At 39.0% G+C, this 17059-nt stretch overlaps 1 protein-coding gene across 3 annotated transcripts in view; it reads left to right on the top strand.

Annotated features, from left to right (window-relative positions):
- The window catches only part of CACNB4 (calcium voltage-gated channel auxiliary subunit beta 4), a 245243-nt gene that overhangs the window by 208415 nt on the left and 19769 nt on the right, over window positions 1–17059 (top strand). For all 3 annotated transcript variants that reach the window (XM_029934591.1, XM_029934592.1, XM_029934593.1), the window contains 4 exons: window positions 1250–1308; window positions 10190–10299; window positions 14989–15140; window positions 16821–16916. In XM_029934591.1, the coding sequence (XP_029790451.1) occupies window positions 1250–1308; window positions 10190–10299; window positions 14989–15140; window positions 16821–16916 (417 nt within the window). The remainder of the gene's footprint in view (window positions 1–1249; window positions 1309–10189; window positions 10300–14988; window positions 15141–16820; window positions 16917–17059) is intronic.

Genomic DNA, 17059 nt, shown 5'->3' on the forward strand with positions numbered 1-17059 from the left:
CAGAGGCAGCCTTGGGAGCTTTGCTCCTCCAGGTCTGCTTGCATAGAGGTACCGATGGAGCCAATTCTCGGCATGTGAAGGCGGGTAGCATGGTGCGGGGCTCATGTGGCCCTTCACTCTTTCTTCCCTCTCTGACAGGCTTCTCATCTTATATGTATCACTTTGCTTAGAAATATCTCCCTTAAAACATTTATGATGCAAAGTTGTGGTCAAGGTTTGCTCTGCATTAAATTCAAAGTGAAGGACTCTATCTGTCTCAACCATTCCCATTACTGTTAGAAATATTCAAGTACGGGGGTGCCTGACTGGCCCAGTAGCAGAGCACTCAACTCTTGATCTCAGGGTGGTGAGTTCAAGCCCCATGTTGTAGAGCTCACTCTAAAAAGATTAAAAAATAAATACTTGAGTATGAACAACACAAGAGAACAATGTAAGCAATTTGCCAGCAAACCTAAACCTTCAAAGCACCAACAAACCTCATCTTGCTGGGTGCTCTAGATGATGGTATGTCCCACCAAATATTTCTCTCCTATTTATTTCAAGACACATAGAAGGAAAAAACTGTCCATGAAAGTATTAATGAACTTGTTCAGAGATTAAACAATACCATATAAGAAGGAAAAGAGCGAAAGCTTAGATGTACTGCGTTTCAGATGTTGCCATTTTGATTTTGCCCTAGCATAGCTAACACCTGGTGGGGTGGGACATTGAAATCTGTCTCCTTCCTTCCTCTCCCCCTCCCCTTGTCCTGTCAGTGGGAAACGTCAGAGGAAAAGCAAAGAGAGTGATCTATAGAAATGGAGAATTTCTACCGACATGCACAGACTAGCAGGTGGCCGAGCCCAGGGCTGGCCGGTGGAGCTCTCACTGCTCCTCATTGGAGACAAGCACCACTCAGGCGAGCCAAGGGCAGGCAGTGCTTGCGAGCAAAGCCAGCCTATTGTGACCTCTTGACTGCAGTTCTGTCACCTAATAAGGGAAGGGAGTTGGCCTTGGGTCTAGTGAACACTGCTGGCTCTTTCCTCAGCACCCAAGAGGACAACCAAGGGGGAAATTTGAGCAAGTGTAAGTGGTTAGGCATGAAAAAGCCTTCCAGGATAACCTGCCTGACCCCACGGAGACAACAGGCTGTGCGAGGTCTTTGCTCAGACAAAGTGCCCTCCCTTCCACCTCTCTCACTTTTGACTTCTCTCTCTGTCTGTCTCTCTGCGTGTGTTTGCCTCATTCTTTTTTTCTCACCTCTGCAAAGGTAACAGACATGATGCAGAAAGCCCTCTTTGATTTCCTGAAGCACAGGTTTGATGGGAGGTGAGACATACAGATGTTTTTGTATTTTTATTTTCGTTTAACCGAACGTGTATGATAAATTGATTTGTGGATCTGTGTTTCCAGCGATTGCAGAAGTTCTCTAATTAAAAGTTAACTCAGTATTCAGGGAAGAATACAATGAAAGAATTCTGAAGATATGAAGTTATGAAGTATAGCGTTGAATCCCCAAGGGAGAAAGGACCTTGAGAAGGAAAATAACCCATTTGTTTTAATTAAATGTATGTGTTTGTCTTTATTTCCTTCCTTGTTAGTGAAATCATGCCAAACTTATTTTTATGCAGTATATTAGTGAAAATACAGAATGTTTTGATAAATGTGGCTTGCTGGTCAAGCTGGTAGTATCACTTGGAAACTGTGCGTGTGTGTGTGTGTGTGTGTGTGTGTGTGTGCGCGTGCATACATGTGTGTATCACATGAAGGTGTAAAGTGCTGCGTTTTCTCAAAAGAAGAATGCAAAAAATGCTTTCATTATAAGCCTCCTTAAGTGACTATTTTGTAGAGCATAGTACTTGTTTGGATACTTAGTTCTGGGTTCATTTCACCAGAAATCACCTTGTAGTTTATTGGTGTATTTTGTATGTATCCTGTTATTCATACGGCCCATTCTTTAGCCATCAAATAATTTTGTCTTTTAAGTTTGTGACAAGTGTCTAAAAAGAGTTCCTGTGTTTTGCAGAAAAATGGAAAAAAGTCCAGATTGACTTGATACTAAGTACTAAGCTCCTTCACAACGTAGAACGTACTCCATATAAAAATAACCACATGCAAATATTGAAGACTTAGTAGAAATGAAGAAAATGTACATAGTGTGTACTGAGAAATATGGGTACATGCATCCAACTTACCAAATATTTGTTAATAGTATCAAATAGATTTTGAAAAATATGGTATTTTAAAGATAAAAAGTAAACAATGCTTTGAGTATAAACCCTATACGTTTATCAAAAGAAAAGCCTTCTGGGTAATTGTACTTAAAATATTCATTAGCTTCTAGGACTATATACAAAGAAACTGAAATTTTAGTTCCAATAATTGATATTTTGGTTCAAGAAATCAGAATGCTTCAGAACCATTATGTGAATGGCTGAGTATATTAATACAGTGCCAGCCTGCCCTGATAAATAGACCCCAAAATATATAATGATTTAAATACAATGGGAGCTTATTGTTGCTCATTTAGCAGTCTGAGGCAGCTGTCCCTCAGCTAGGAGGTAGGGAAGAGTGGGGGAGGGGAAGCCCTCAGCCTGAGGTGGGAGGAGCTCTCCAGTCACCTGGCGGGGGGACACATTCCAGCCTGGACGCGATGCACATGGATCCTCACTTTTCATTGGTTAGAACTTAGTCACATGTCCACGCCTAATTACAAAACAGGCTGGGAAATACAGTCTAGCCATGGCTCAGGAGGAAGAGGAAATCGATTTTGCCGAACAAATAACCGTCTCTGCCACATTTATCTCGTGCACCCAAAAGGCTTACTAAGAAAGCCTTGGATTTATCCTGCTCTTTCTTCTCCCCTCCCCCACTTTTTAAAAAGAAGATACGAGGAGAATGAGGTGGTTTCAAAGAAAACAAATAAAGCACTGAATACTAGAATATTGGGGTTGGAAGGAAATGTAAAAGTTCTTTTATTCTAATCTCTTTGCTTCAGCAACCACAAACAGATGGATAAACTGCTTCTGTCTGAGAATGGTTATTGGGAACTGACTTCTTGGAAACTCATTGCAAAGAATAGCTAGATGCCAACTCTCTAATTTAATAGCATTGGTTGTCTTGGCCTTGCCCTCTGATGACTGGGTCTTACCCCTTACCGTCATGCATCATTCTGTCGATTGTTGACAGCTAACATTCATGGCTCAGTCTTCTGTGGTCTTGGTCTCACACAAACACACACACACACACACTCATACACACACACACACACACACACACACACACACACACACCTCCCTAAACTGTGCTTGAAGTCACATGGTTTTAACCTCTTGTGTCTTCACCTAAAGAAGTTCTGAGCTGAGACCCCATAACATTCCTCAAGCTGAACAATCCCGTCCCATAACACAGGCTGTTTGTGCTAGATTGGATCCATCACCACAGAGCATCCCTATCACTAACAACATTTTTAACTGTCCGAAAGGTAAGACCTAAGGGAAAAGAAGAAGGGAATTATTAAAATTTCACAAAGAGAAAGTGAATGGCTTGATTACTACTTTCAAGAATGAAACATCTGAGGTTCTTCCTCTATTTTCAGGCCCAGAAAGAGGAAGCACATTTGATTTTAACAGCAGAGATTTATTTTGAGTCAGGTAAAGTTGCTACATCAAGCATTGACTCACACTGTTGAAAATGGTTTTAGTAGAAATACAATTAAAATGTCAACGCCAAGCATTCTGTATGGTCTGATGGCACAACAGAGGATCCAGAGATAAGAGAAAGATTCAAACAGCAGCAAAAGTAATAACCAGAGAAAGAGACTCACTGCTGGGGAGCTCTGATGTATGGCAGAGTTGAAAGAAGATAGGTAGTAAAGGTAGGACTAGCAGGGTAGAATCTGTGTCGAATAATGAGAGGACAGTGCTGCAGGAAATCCAGTAATGAATTCATTAGTTGAGGGTACGTAGAGACTCTGATAAGGAAGAAGCCATGTGCTTGTAGCTTCACGCCGACTCTGACACATCTGCTGTGTGGGAAATAGCCTTACATTTTGAGCTACGACAATCTGCTGTATTATGTTTTACCAATTAATAAAGAGCGAAAACAACAAATACTCTTTAACCGAAACCAGCCAAGAGAACAATTACACAGAAGGCTTCAGCACAGTGATACAGCATAAACAGTATGTGCTAATGGAAACCTATTCGGTGTTTCATTGGCTATGAATGCAGTAGGTTAGACAAAACAGTCAAGAGAAAGACTTGCTATTTTTCAGGAAGAGCAAAAAAGGGATCCACTGGCTAAGAGGCTTTCTTCAGTACTGTTTTCCAGATCCTGGTTAGTCATTCAACAAATTGGATTAAAGTCCAGCAGCATGATTGTTACAAAATCATATACTTGCCCTTTTTTGATACCTTAGAAATTACTTGAGTCAATTGAGAGCTGCTTATTACACAATTTTTATTGCTATGATTGCTGCTGTAGAGCCTAACTGTAATACGTGGAAGAAATATGAAAGGTGTAGTAGTAGATAGTTCCCGAGGAATTCTCGTCCATGTGCATATCCAATGTGTGGTGACAGCGCCTGCGCACAGATCATAAGTTACATGAGCCTAACCAGCTGGGACAGTGGCATCAGCCTGGTGATCATGCGGGATTCATAAGGGCGTGGAGCTTTTTTCTTCACTTTCTGTCACAAACATTCATTGGGGGTCGTCCTTTGGGATGAGGTTTCTTCAGCTGGTTGAATATACCATTCATAGTCAGAACAGCAGGTTCCTAGTCAGAACAGCAGGCGGTCAAACCAACTGCCATTTGTTGAACTATGCTAATCATGTCAAATTCCAATAAAATTGTTGGCTTTAGGCATTTTGACGACTAGATCAGATCAAGTCTATGGCAGTTATTGAAGACTTTGTAACTGACATGATCATGGCCAAAAATCCTAAATGAACATCCTGTAACCTTTATAGATAAGATCTAAAGTTAAAAAAAGTCATTAGCCAAAGGCCACTCAAGGAAAAAAAGGGGTTTGAGGGGCGCTTATGTGGCTTAGTTAAGTGTCTGACTCTTGATGTCGACTCTCGTTATGATCTCATGGTTCCTAAGTTTAGCTCGCGTCAGGACTCTGCCCTGGGTGTGGAGTCTGCTTGGGATTCTCTTTCTCCCTCTCCTTTCGCCCCTCTGCCTCTCACACTCTCTCATTCTCTCTCAAAAATAAGAATAGGGGTGCCTGGGTGGCTCAGTCAGTTAGGCATCAGGCTTCTGGCTTCAGCTCAGGTCCTGGTCTCAAGGTTCATGGGTTCGAGCCCCGCGTCGGGCTCTGTGCTGACAGCTGGCTCAGAGCCTGGAGTCTGCTTCGGATTCTGTGTCTCCCTCTCTCTCTGACCCTCCCCTGCTTGTGCTGTCTCTCTCTGTCTCTCAAAAATAAATAAAAAACATTTAAATAATTTATAAAAAAGAATAAAGGGGGGATACTTTTTAAAAAAGAGTTTGAGAAAGAATTTGAAGAACAAAGGCTGAGAATACAACTTAGGAGACTCAGAGAGGTAGTATTTATTTATAAATAGCAATGGGAACCCTTGATGCTTTCACAGAGCAGTCAAGTCTTGGCAGAATGAAAACAACTTGTAGCTGCCATCAACAAATGGAAAAGAACAGCACAGCACCTTCTATTTCAAAATCAGTATCACCCTGTTATCATCTCCTTCTACCATTCTCTCTCTCTAAGTGGAGACTCATTGGTGGTTAAACACTACAGATAATTGAACACTTTAATGCCAAACATGAATACTTAAATTATCAGGTTTTTTTTTAGTTATCATGTTTTGATTACAACCTGTCTGACATGAATCTCTTCCCCTTAAAGTCTATATAAATTCCATGGAGCCAGGTGGTGGGGGAGTTCATAGTAGACTGCCATTTTTTGATGATAGGATATAAAGAAACTGTCCCCTTCAAGTCTTCAAGTCTCTAGTAATTGTCTTGTATGTATTATGTATGTGCCTATCAAACACAGGAGACTTAATAGAGCACTTCTGTATATTACCTCATTTGCCCCTCCTGGCAGTCTCATGAGATAGTTTGACAAAGCCACTATCGCCATTTTATTTTATTTTATTTTCTAAATATAATTTATTGTCAAGTTAGCTAAAATACAGTGTATACAGTGTGCTCTTGGCTTCGGGAGTAGATTCCCATGATTTATTGCTTATATACAACACCCAATGCTCATCCTAACAAGTGCCCTCCTTAAAGCCCATCACCCATTTTCCCCACCCCCCCCTACACCCCCACTTTAACCATCAGTTTGCCTCCCTCTCTGTTTAAAACTATTTTTCCCCTTCCCCTCCACCACGGTCTTCTGTTAAATTTCTCAAATTTCACATATGAGTGAAAACATATGATATCTGTCTTTCTCTGACTGACTTATTTCCCTTAGCATAATACCCTCCAGTTCCGTCCATGTTGTTGCAAATGGTAAGATTTCATTCTTTCTCATTGCTGAGTAGTATTCCATTGTATATATAAACCACATCTTCTTTATTCATTCATTGGTTGATGGACACTTGGGCTCTTTCCATAGTTTGGTTATTGTTGATAGTGCTGCCATAAACATTGGGGTGTATGTGCCCCTATGAATCAGTGCTCCTGTATCCTTTGGATAAATTCCTAATAGTGCTATTGCTGGGTCATAGGCTAATTCTATTTTTTAATTTTTCGAGGAACCTCTCCCCATGGCTTCCCAAAGCGGCTGCACTAGTTTGCATTACCACCACCAGTGCAAAAGAGTTTCCATTTCTCCACATCCTTGCCAATATCTGTTGTTTCCGGAATTGTTAATTTTAGATGTTCTGACCAATATCACCATTTTATTGATTAGGATTCTGATGCTAATCTCACTTGTACATGGTTACCCAAGCAGGAAGAGAAAGATCCAGAAAGAATACTCAGGTCTATGTATGGCCTCCATCCCAGTTCTCTTGATAGTGCTCTGTTCTGTTCTTTGGAATACTCTTCTCTGTGAACACTAGGAGTTGTTGTTGTTGTTGTTGTTGTTGTTTTAATTAGTGCACTAACAGTGTTGCATACTAGATGTAGCAAGGATAGAGTACAGAAGGACCTTATAGCTAGCTGTTCTGAACCAACATGAAATACTAATAAATTTTGAATGGATATGTTGTAACTAAAAGTAATATCTTTTCATAAGAAACAAATACTCATAGGTCATGATAGATTGCAACAGTTATGATGAATTTGAAAACAGAAATAAAGAACAGTTGGGGTTCAGATTTGCTAGAGTTAGAGAACAGTTTTTGCTAGTTTTCAGTGACATTGGCTTCTGAACCCAGTTTGCTGAGGAGATGAACTTCTGTTAGCATTTATCTAGTAGGCAGTAACTACAACACTATGTCACAGAAAAGCTTCCTAGAGAACTTTGTAAAAACGTATATCAAAAAAGATGCATGGAAGTACTGGAGGGAATGAGTACGGCAACAAGAGAAGTAGAAAGGGCATTTTTTAAGTTTAAAAAAGTAATAAACATACATAACTAGTATATAAAATATACTTTTAAAATATATTATGCTTAAGGTATATAAATGAGAAGCAATCAGCTCTATTTCTGGGGAGTCTTTACAAAAAAAAAAGAAGTCTGGATTTGGTTTTTGATTTTAATAATAGTGAGCATCTTTGCAACAGAAAACAGAAACCTCTGCTTGGTCTTACCGAAGGGTTTCTGGGACTGTGTCTAACTTGTCCCGAGCTCCTTCATTCGTGCATGTGTACTTTTATTAAGAAATAATCTGTATTAACAAATTTACTGGTATTTTGTTGGCAAATAAGACAAGAAAAAGAACCCTGTATTGTCCATACCTTTTTCTTTTTGGAGACTGTATCAAGCAGGTATGAGTGTGTGTGTGTGTGTGTGTGTGTGCACGTGTGTCTGTGCTATTGTTTTGTGTGCTTGCTTTTTTGTAAAACTTGTAAAAACTTATAAAACTGTATATGGTTGGTATGATGGTAATCCTTTCAATTTTAAGAACCAAGGCTCACTATTTGGCTTGTATAGAACTCGAAAATTTGATCTCCCATAAACAGAACAGACTTTTTGGGCCCTCCAAGTCTTTATTTTAGAAAGTTGAATTTTGTTCTTAATTTAACCCATTCTTCTCCAGTGATAAATTTGAATTGCTCTGGAACTTGACTGTATGTTTCTAACCAGCAATTCTATCCTTAAAACCACACACACACACACACACACACACACACACACACACACACACAAAGGAGCAATCTCTATTCTGTAAATAAAAGAAACTGAACACAGGATGGCTATGAGATTTCACACCTCAAGTTGAAGGCTGGCTGATTAATGCAGACTCAGACACGGGGTTCACTTGACTTTAACCTCACTGAAGTCCTGACCACCTCTCTGCACATGGCCAAGACCTTCTACATCTGTGCTTGATGATTCAGCTTGCATCTGGGGCTTTGGGGCTGCTGGGGAAGAAAACTGTAACTCTAAGAGACTTACTGGTCAGGTGACTAAGTACTGGCCTGGTGCTTGGGCACCTGTGTTTAAGGTCTTCTTAGTCTCTAACTAATCATGTGGAACTTCCTCTCTGTCTCAGTTTTCATGGTAAAATGGAGTGGTTGTACTTGACCAGTGTTTTCCAATATCTTTTAGCAGTTGAACAGCTTTTTACAGTGAAATCATTTGTAAAGGCCCAATGTAGAAAACAGAAATGCAGAGGTGTTTGTCTGACATGGAAGGTAGGAAAGCTGGAGGTCTGCCAACTCAGCCTCCCTTCAGTGTTCTTGGTGACCTGGAGGTAGTTCACAAAACTCTTGGTTTCTCTGGAAGATAATATGAAGATCCCTCAAATAATGTATTAGTGGCTAAAGATTCTTAAAAATTGAGAATTTAAAACTCTATAGCCTATAAGTACAATACAATGACACAAGAAGGTGCTTTCTGTTAAAATGGCATCAGCCTGTGGCTTTAAAGAAGCAATTTCCAACCATTTGTGAGAAGGAATATTTTAAATTTTCCTTAAGGCTTTGGGTCACTGAAGTCAGGTAAAGAGTCTCCTGAGGGTGCTGATAGTGTACCACAACTATGACTCAGTAATGGATAACAACTCTTACCTCTTCCCTGCTCCGGTTCCTAAAGGAATATAAAAATGAAGGCGAGGGGTGCACTGAGCATAGAGGGAAGTGGACTATTCTCTTGTCTCCATTCCAGAATTCTGCCAAAGCTCTGAAAATGAGAATGGAGAAAGGTCCACGGTGGCAGTAACTGGCTTAGAGAGGCATGCTTTACATTCTACAGGTAGATAATAACATGAAATTGATCAATCCCGGTTTGAAGGAAAGAATTTTAAGACTGTAAATTCTAGAGATTCTTATTTGATAAATCATATGCAGATAGACTTCTCTCTCTGTTCATTTGCAACATCTTTGCTTTATTCTTCTCTTGCATAACTGCAGGAAACTTTCTGACTTGCCAAGATCCTGGCACAATCCTCACATTGACCTCAACTATAGTGTTTTATGGCTTCCCACTTTATGTATGCAAAGTCTTAAGCAAATATGCTGAAAGATCTTGTGCGTGCAGAACAGAAGTCATATTTTCCATATTCTTCAAAATGAAACATTCCTTTGGGCTTGTGGAGAAATGCTTCTTGTATCATGAATTAACTGTTAAGCACCAGGAATGCAACATCACTGCCAACTGGTTAAGTGTTGAAGAAAACGAAGAAGATTTTCCCCTCTGGTTGATATGCCTGGGCAGAACATGTGTAGTTCCTGAAAGTCTTGGTCAAGAGCAAATCAACTGTGAATTGTAGGGAAATCGTATTGCTGCTTCCTAGAAAGAGCATGGTTTATTCACATGTTTTGATTCCCTCCTGGTGTGGTGTGCATTATAAAGAGAATGTGACAAGTTAGACAATAATGGAGGAAGAGCTTTGTTTTTAACCACAGGTTTGTTTTTTGTTTTAGTTAAATAGCCAGAGCCTTCCTCCATTATACTTGGCTTATATTTTAATACTAGCCAAAGCCTGTTTAAGATACTTGTGGCCAATATTTCTTATACTGTAGTTGCAATGCAGAATGTAAAGTGGTTATTAAACATTGTGGGTATAAATCACTTAAGAGCCCCATAACATTTCTACTGGCTTGTTCTGTTCTGTGTTCCTATTCATAGGATATCAATAACAAGAGTGACAGCTGACATTTCTCTTGCTAAGAGGTCTGTCCTAAATAATCCCAGCAAGCGAGCAATAATTGAACGTTCGAACACTCGGTCCAGCTTAGGTAAGATGTTTAAATATGGTACTTCTCCAAGCTATGTTTTCAGAGTGGGATGACATGTTTCATTGTGAATGTCTTTTCCAATTTGCTCCCCATTCTGAATGGGGAAGTGCTGATTAACTGAAGAGAATGCTATCCATGGAAAATAAGGGAGCAAAGTCCTTCAACAGCCCGAGCCTCCTCTCTCTCAACTCTAGTCAATTAGTTAACCAGTAGTCTGGTGGGAAGACCCTCATAGGGCTCTCCCGGTCTGTTACTGCCTAACCACGTGAAACTGCTCATCTCTGCTCTGCCCAAGCTTCTCAGTGAGGCTAATGATATGTCATACCTGAGTCACAGCTGACATGAAAAGAAATGAGATGTTCAACTTTCTCAGATCTTTAGAAGAAAGCTAGATAATGGTGTCTTAGTATTGCTTCTGCTGCTAGCTGGTCGTACCCAGAACAGTCACATCTTTAAGTGGAAGTAACCATGAGCATGAATAACATGTAAGGAGTTTAAAATGTGTCTTTCCTGGAGCACTAGTTAGAAAGTATTCTGAAATTCACCATGATGGAGAAGGGCAAAATGCCTTCTGTGGTTAGCTACATAACGCCATGTTTTGAGCAGAGTGGTGGAGAATGGAATCACCATCCATAGAAACAAGTCCCCACTGCTGGGGAGTCACAACATTCATCTCAAAAATCTATTTGTGGTTGCCAAGAGTGATGCAGTTTGCTTATAACTTTCTGGGAGTTTCTTTTGCATTCACATTCTGAGGGCAGTTTGTTTTTCTGTCCTCCCTTGTGGACAGAATAGGAAAGATAAGGTCTTCTATGTCACTACATTTTCTTAAACTACTGAGATGATGATAGAAACAAAAAAATTCCAAAATAGCTTGCATGCCTAACCATCCCATCAAGAATTTGTTGAAGTCTATCCCTTGACCCTGCTCTAAGAATTGTACAGATTGGAAAGAGGCTACAAAGTATCATCTGTATATACTTGGCATGGTATTGGCACATGGTAATTGTTCAATAAATGTTTGCTGCATGGTTACTTTATGAAAAGAATGTTAAACATACCAAGTGAATATTTGTTAGTCCTTGTGAAGGCAAGAACTTGGACATCAGTGGTTCTTTCCTTAGTCTTGTATTAGATCTCTCACTTATGGAGTAAAACTCTCTTAAAGACACAGTAATTTTGACCTTGACGAGGTAACAATGGAAGAGTTGATGATGATGAATCAAGTTAGGTGACTAACTGAAGTTAATTAAATGCTGTGGGAGACAAGGATGCCAAATTAGACTGAAGATTTCTTAAGCAAGCATCTGTTCTCTGCTCTTCCATCTTCCACTCTCCTCTCTCCATGAAGTGCCTTCGACTTTTAATTACTCCCTCAGATGTATAATGAGAGACTAAAAAACACTGAAAAGCGTAAGCACAGTTGTGTGACTCTAACCATCTACACCAACCAAGGGTATCATGGATATTCTTTGGAGTCATTCTGTGTGATCTAGTCACCTGTTTCAGTCAATGGAATGGAGTTAGTGTAAATATTGGCAAAGAAACAAGGCAAATGTCAGTTCACTGGTTTTTCCCTTTGCTTTATAAATTCATATACCTATAGCCATTGGAATTAATTTAATGGCAATCTGTTATAATAATCACTGTGTGAGCCCCTTCCATCCATTTGCCTGCTTGTTAGTGCACATTTGTAGATTTCCTCATCACATGGTTTTGGTTATATGTCACGAATTATGCCAGACTTTAAGTACAAATATAACAAAGGCAAAGTATCTTACCCTTAAGCCAACAGAAAGAAGGGACAGGTGGTTAAAATATTGTCTGATAATAGATTTATAAACAAAGAGCTAGGGGTATAAAGAAAGAAGGGGGAGGAGTAAGAGGTGAAAGAGAAGACTTCAAAGAAGTTATATTTGAGCTGGTTCTTCATGGAAGACAAGAATGTGCAAAGGCTTCAGCATGTAAAAAGCACTGTATAGGTGATAAAGAAGTAGTTTGTGCACAGCATACTTGAAAAAGGAGAGTGGGTGACATGGTTTGAGAGCAACAGGGGGAGAGACTGAAACAACAGGTGGAGGCCAGCATGTTAGGGCTCTCGTATGCCTTGCTAAAGAAACCTCCAAGGTAGATTCCATGAAATGTGGATTCTAAAAGATACTAATAGTTGTTACGCCCAAACTGTTTTTCTTAGTCAAATAAATTTGGAAATTTGGATTAAGCAATTGGCAGATTTCTTTACTGCAAGACTTCGAAGAGCCATTAAGATACAAAGGGTAATGCATGTTTGAAATTCCAAAAGAAATTATTATAGCTTGCAAAAAGAAAGTCTTTTTTTTTCCCCTTAGGGTATCTTATGGGATTAGTGTTCCAAGGTATTCCCTTTGGGAAATGTTGTTTTGAACCCAAAGGAGCCATTGAAGTAGTTTAAGCATTTGGATATAAGAAAGATCCAGGTGTCAAAGGTGCTGGAGAGAGGTGGGTCTAGATCAGTCGTGGTCAGGTTATAGAAGTGTTCACCGAGGTCCCTCCAACCTCATAGTCCATAATTTCTCAGCACCCCATTTGTCTGGAATAAGATCATGGTGAAACTTCCATTGGAACCTTCTGAGAATCAGCATGGAAAATCAGGATTGCTGGGCTTGCTTCAAGTTTTTCTTTAAGAACATGAGCTGTATAGATACATATACCCTCCTCTTTCTCAGATAGTTTATGTATTGAATTCTGTTTATTCCAAATTATGGACCCACTCTAGTGTATAGTGCGGCCCCCTGCAGCCTCCTGGCTTGCTTGCCTGAGCACCTCTCCACTCATGCTGGAATGCCGTTGCCTAAGAGTTTTGTGTTGGCTAAGCAGTGGATGTGCTTGCCCTCTGCACAGGTCAAAAACCACACTTATATTGCTAGTGTAGAGTAAATAAGGCCCAGGCATTTCTGAGTTATTTACACAGTGTGCCTCAAGGGTTCTTTGTACCAGAGCAGTCCAGTTTGCCTCACTGCCTTTTTGCTACTTGAGAAAATATTGTATTCAGATTTGAAACTTAAAGCAATGCAGGCTTGTTCTACAACAGTCCTGGCCAAGAGTTACCTTAAACTCCTGGAGGTTTCACACGCCCCAACAGCCTGAGGCCAAAATCTACTACAATAAAAATAAAATGTATTTTCCAAACGTCTCTCATAAGAAAGATCTCTTTTTTAACTGTTTTTGACATATGAGAAAAAAAAAAAGGACAAGAATGTTGTTATTGACGAATGTAGTGTGTAACTTTAGAAGAATTTTGCAAGTAAGCCTAAATGTCTAGATTCCTTACATAGATACCTTGAGAGCTAGTCACGATTCAAAGTAGCGTGAAATCTTTCATATCATTGGAATTGGATAATATGAAAAATGATCGCTATGTTGACTCTCTGAATTCATATTTCTAATACAAATCATACATTAAACATCAGTGACTTGGTGGGAAATAAGAATTTTATGCTATTATGCAAAGTCTTCCAAATTAGAGTTACATGATAGTCTTGAACGTCCATGATCTCACACACCTTGTCAGTATGTTTGGTTATGGAAGGGAGAACCTTGTGGTGGGTGACATGAGCTTGAGTGTATACTGGATAAGCCAAACAAATCATGACATTCTGGTAAAAGCTCTTTTCAATGAGTATATTTAGAGCAACATCACCTCTTTCTTAGGCCATCTTTGAAGTAATTTAAATGGGGTAGCTTTGTCCTGTGTAATTTAAGTGAGATTACAACATTGCTAGGTCATGCCTATAATAAATAGGCCAAAAATAAAAATAAGGAAAGTGCAAAACAAGATCATCTCTCTGAAAATTAAGTAGTCTAATTCAGACTTTGGACATGACCCAATAAACCAGATGATTTATAAAATATACATGAAAAAGTTTTTTTTATGTTTTAGAAAGGCATATTATGTTTTTATAGGTAATCTGTTTTGCTTTAAAAATAGCTGGAGTGCTTCAGACCAATAACCAGATATTCTTATTTCACTAGATTCACATAGAGATTTGGGTTGCTTGGCTAGTAGAGCCAGTTGAATAGATTTGCATTTGTAATATAATTGGCCTTAGTTGTTTTTCTTTTTAATACTGAAGATTATGCCTTAGAACAAGTGTACTGGCCCTAATACTTGATTAAAGCATAGCAATCTATTAATGTAAAGTGTAGACCCAGATCATTTAACCCTAGATACAAAAATGTGCCTCTCAGTCAAAACAGATGAATTGTGGGATTTTTTTAAGAACATATTCACAAAATATCAATATATAAATTCTTGATTCGCTGAAATATGTCTGTATAACTTGCTTTCCATGCAATGTTGCTCTGCATGTATTTCAATTCTTTCCTAATTGTGGTTTTAGCTACAATAAAAGTTCTTTGGAATACAGCAATAATCAAAAACAACATAGCTATATAAATAGCTAAATTATCGGGGCAAATGTAAGAAGAGAGTCAAGAGAGCCATCTCAATATTTTATTACCAATTTTTTGCTTTTATGAAAAACTCAACTCATCTCTCTCTCTTTAGGAAAGATCTTAATAGAAGTGTGAAATTCAGAATGTTCTGTTGTGCAATATAGACAAACATCCGAAAGGTTTTAAATGGTTTTAAATATAAGAGCTAATTAATAAAAATAACACTGTCCTGTTATTTATAATTTCTCCTTTTAGCCGAAGTACAGAGTGAAATTGAAAGAATCTTTGAGTTGGCAAGATCTTTGCAACTGGTTGTTCTTGATGCAGACACCATCAATCACCCAGCACAACTTATAAAGACTTCTTTAGCACCAATTATTGTTCATGTCAAAGTTTCATCCCCAAAGGTAATAACCTCATTTCTTCCTTAAGGATTAGAAGCTCATTTCTTTCAATATATTCTCTGGTCTGTGCTTTTTTTTGTTAGTGAGTAAGGAGAATATCTAATTGAGACCCTTTTTAGTGGGCAGTTTTTAGTTCCTGCAGTCTGTACAGCTACCAGAAATTCTAAGGTAGCAAACAGAGAATAGCCATTGTTTTAAAGAAGATCCCTAACTCTTGTGGTTCCCCAACTGGGCGGTTATGCAAGCGTATAATAGGAACAAAAAATTAAGAAAGGCAAGGAAAAGTAAAGTATGACTTTTCATTTTCTGTCCTAGTAAATGTCTTGGGTAATATTGACTATTGCAGCACCTATATTCTCTCCCCAGTTGAGAGTACAGAGTTCAAGAAACTAATCTACATTTAACATATATCAAGTCAAACATTACTGTATAGAGTCTATTATGGAAAAGTAATAGATGTGTATATATATACTGAGTTTGGCTTCTTTAAGGAAGAAGATATGCTGTGATTAAACATACTGGGACATCTGCCATGGGTCTTTATGTCGCAAAGGTAGATAAAAATAAAAGTGAGACAGCCTCAAATTGGTCTCTTTGGATTTGGGTGCTCTTTCATTTTTAAGAAGTGATGATATTCTAATAAGTTAATAAGAAATAGATATTCTAGAGAGATACATGCTTAATAGTTTATTTTCAGTGCCTCCAAGAGTGCAGTTTAGTGCTAAAATGCCAGTTCAGCTTCCACCCGGTCATCTCTCACAGGCAGAGAATGTCTAGAGAAGCTGTGCCCTTTCCCAACCCCTCAGCTTTCCATCTTGCTGGGCACTGGCTCTGCATAGGATGAATTTGGGAATCCTGACCAAACCTGGGCCTTTGGAGAACCATTAGAATGGATTAAAATTGCCTTGACCACCTGGAGGTCTTTTGGGCCCAGAATTGAAGGAGAGTCAAGCACCCTTCACTGCAGTAGAATAGATTTCAACCTCCATCACCCCCTGTCCCAGTCACCGTGGAGTCATTAAGTGTAGGAACAGGAGTGCCTATGGATATATGCACTAAGGTATCATACAGCCTCACTGACTAGTACTGTTTTGGGGGGAGGACCCTGTTTCAGCTAAAAAAAGTCAGGGAGAGGGGAGTATATGGCAAATGCAGTTATAACAGTGCCCAAACGACACAGATATTCACTGGTTTATATGTAGCAGTATGCCAGGGCAAATGTTTAGCCTAGATTTCTATCATAACATCATCTTATTAATGTAAGGTTAAGCTGGAACAGCTTAATGATTATCAGTGACCAAAAGAACCAAACATATAAATGACTGATATTTTTCTGACATTGAGATAGTAAACTAAAATATTACTCAACTGAATATGGACGTAAATGACCTGGTACAGATCAGTTCCTCCACTTTTGTAGAGCTCTCTTTGAAGTCTCTGGGTAAAATCTAGGGCAGGACCTCAAGATCCCACCAAGCCCTCTCACAGAGCAAGAGTAGGATGATCATATCAAATCCACTATAACTGAGAGCCAGTGTAAGTGGGTGTGTCATTATAGAGTTTATATATATGGCTTTTCATATCATTTCCTCTCTATGAATACTCAGGGCTAAACAGACTATAAAAAAAGATCTTGGATTTTTTTTTTCTTTTAACTTGTTGATTTATGTCTTCTTCTATCAGGTTTTACAGCGGCTGATAAAATCTAGAGGGAAGTCCCAAAGTAAACACTTAAATGTTCAACTGGTGGCGGCCGATAAACTTGCGCAGTGTCCCCCAGTAAGTGCCATCATTTTTTGTCTTAGTCATTCTTGCCTAGACAGGAGAGAGTGGTGTCTGTTGTTGTTGTTGTTGTTGTTGTTGTTATTTGTTTTTATATTACTGTTGTCATTTTTGTTCTAGAGTGATGGTGATGATATGTT

This window comes from Suricata suricatta, chromosome 3 (assembly GCF_006229205.1).
Source record: "Suricata suricatta isolate VVHF042 chromosome 3, meerkat_22Aug2017_6uvM2_HiC, whole genome shotgun sequence".
Classification (NCBI taxonomy): domain Eukaryota; kingdom Metazoa; phylum Chordata; class Mammalia; order Carnivora; family Herpestidae; genus Suricata; species Suricata suricatta.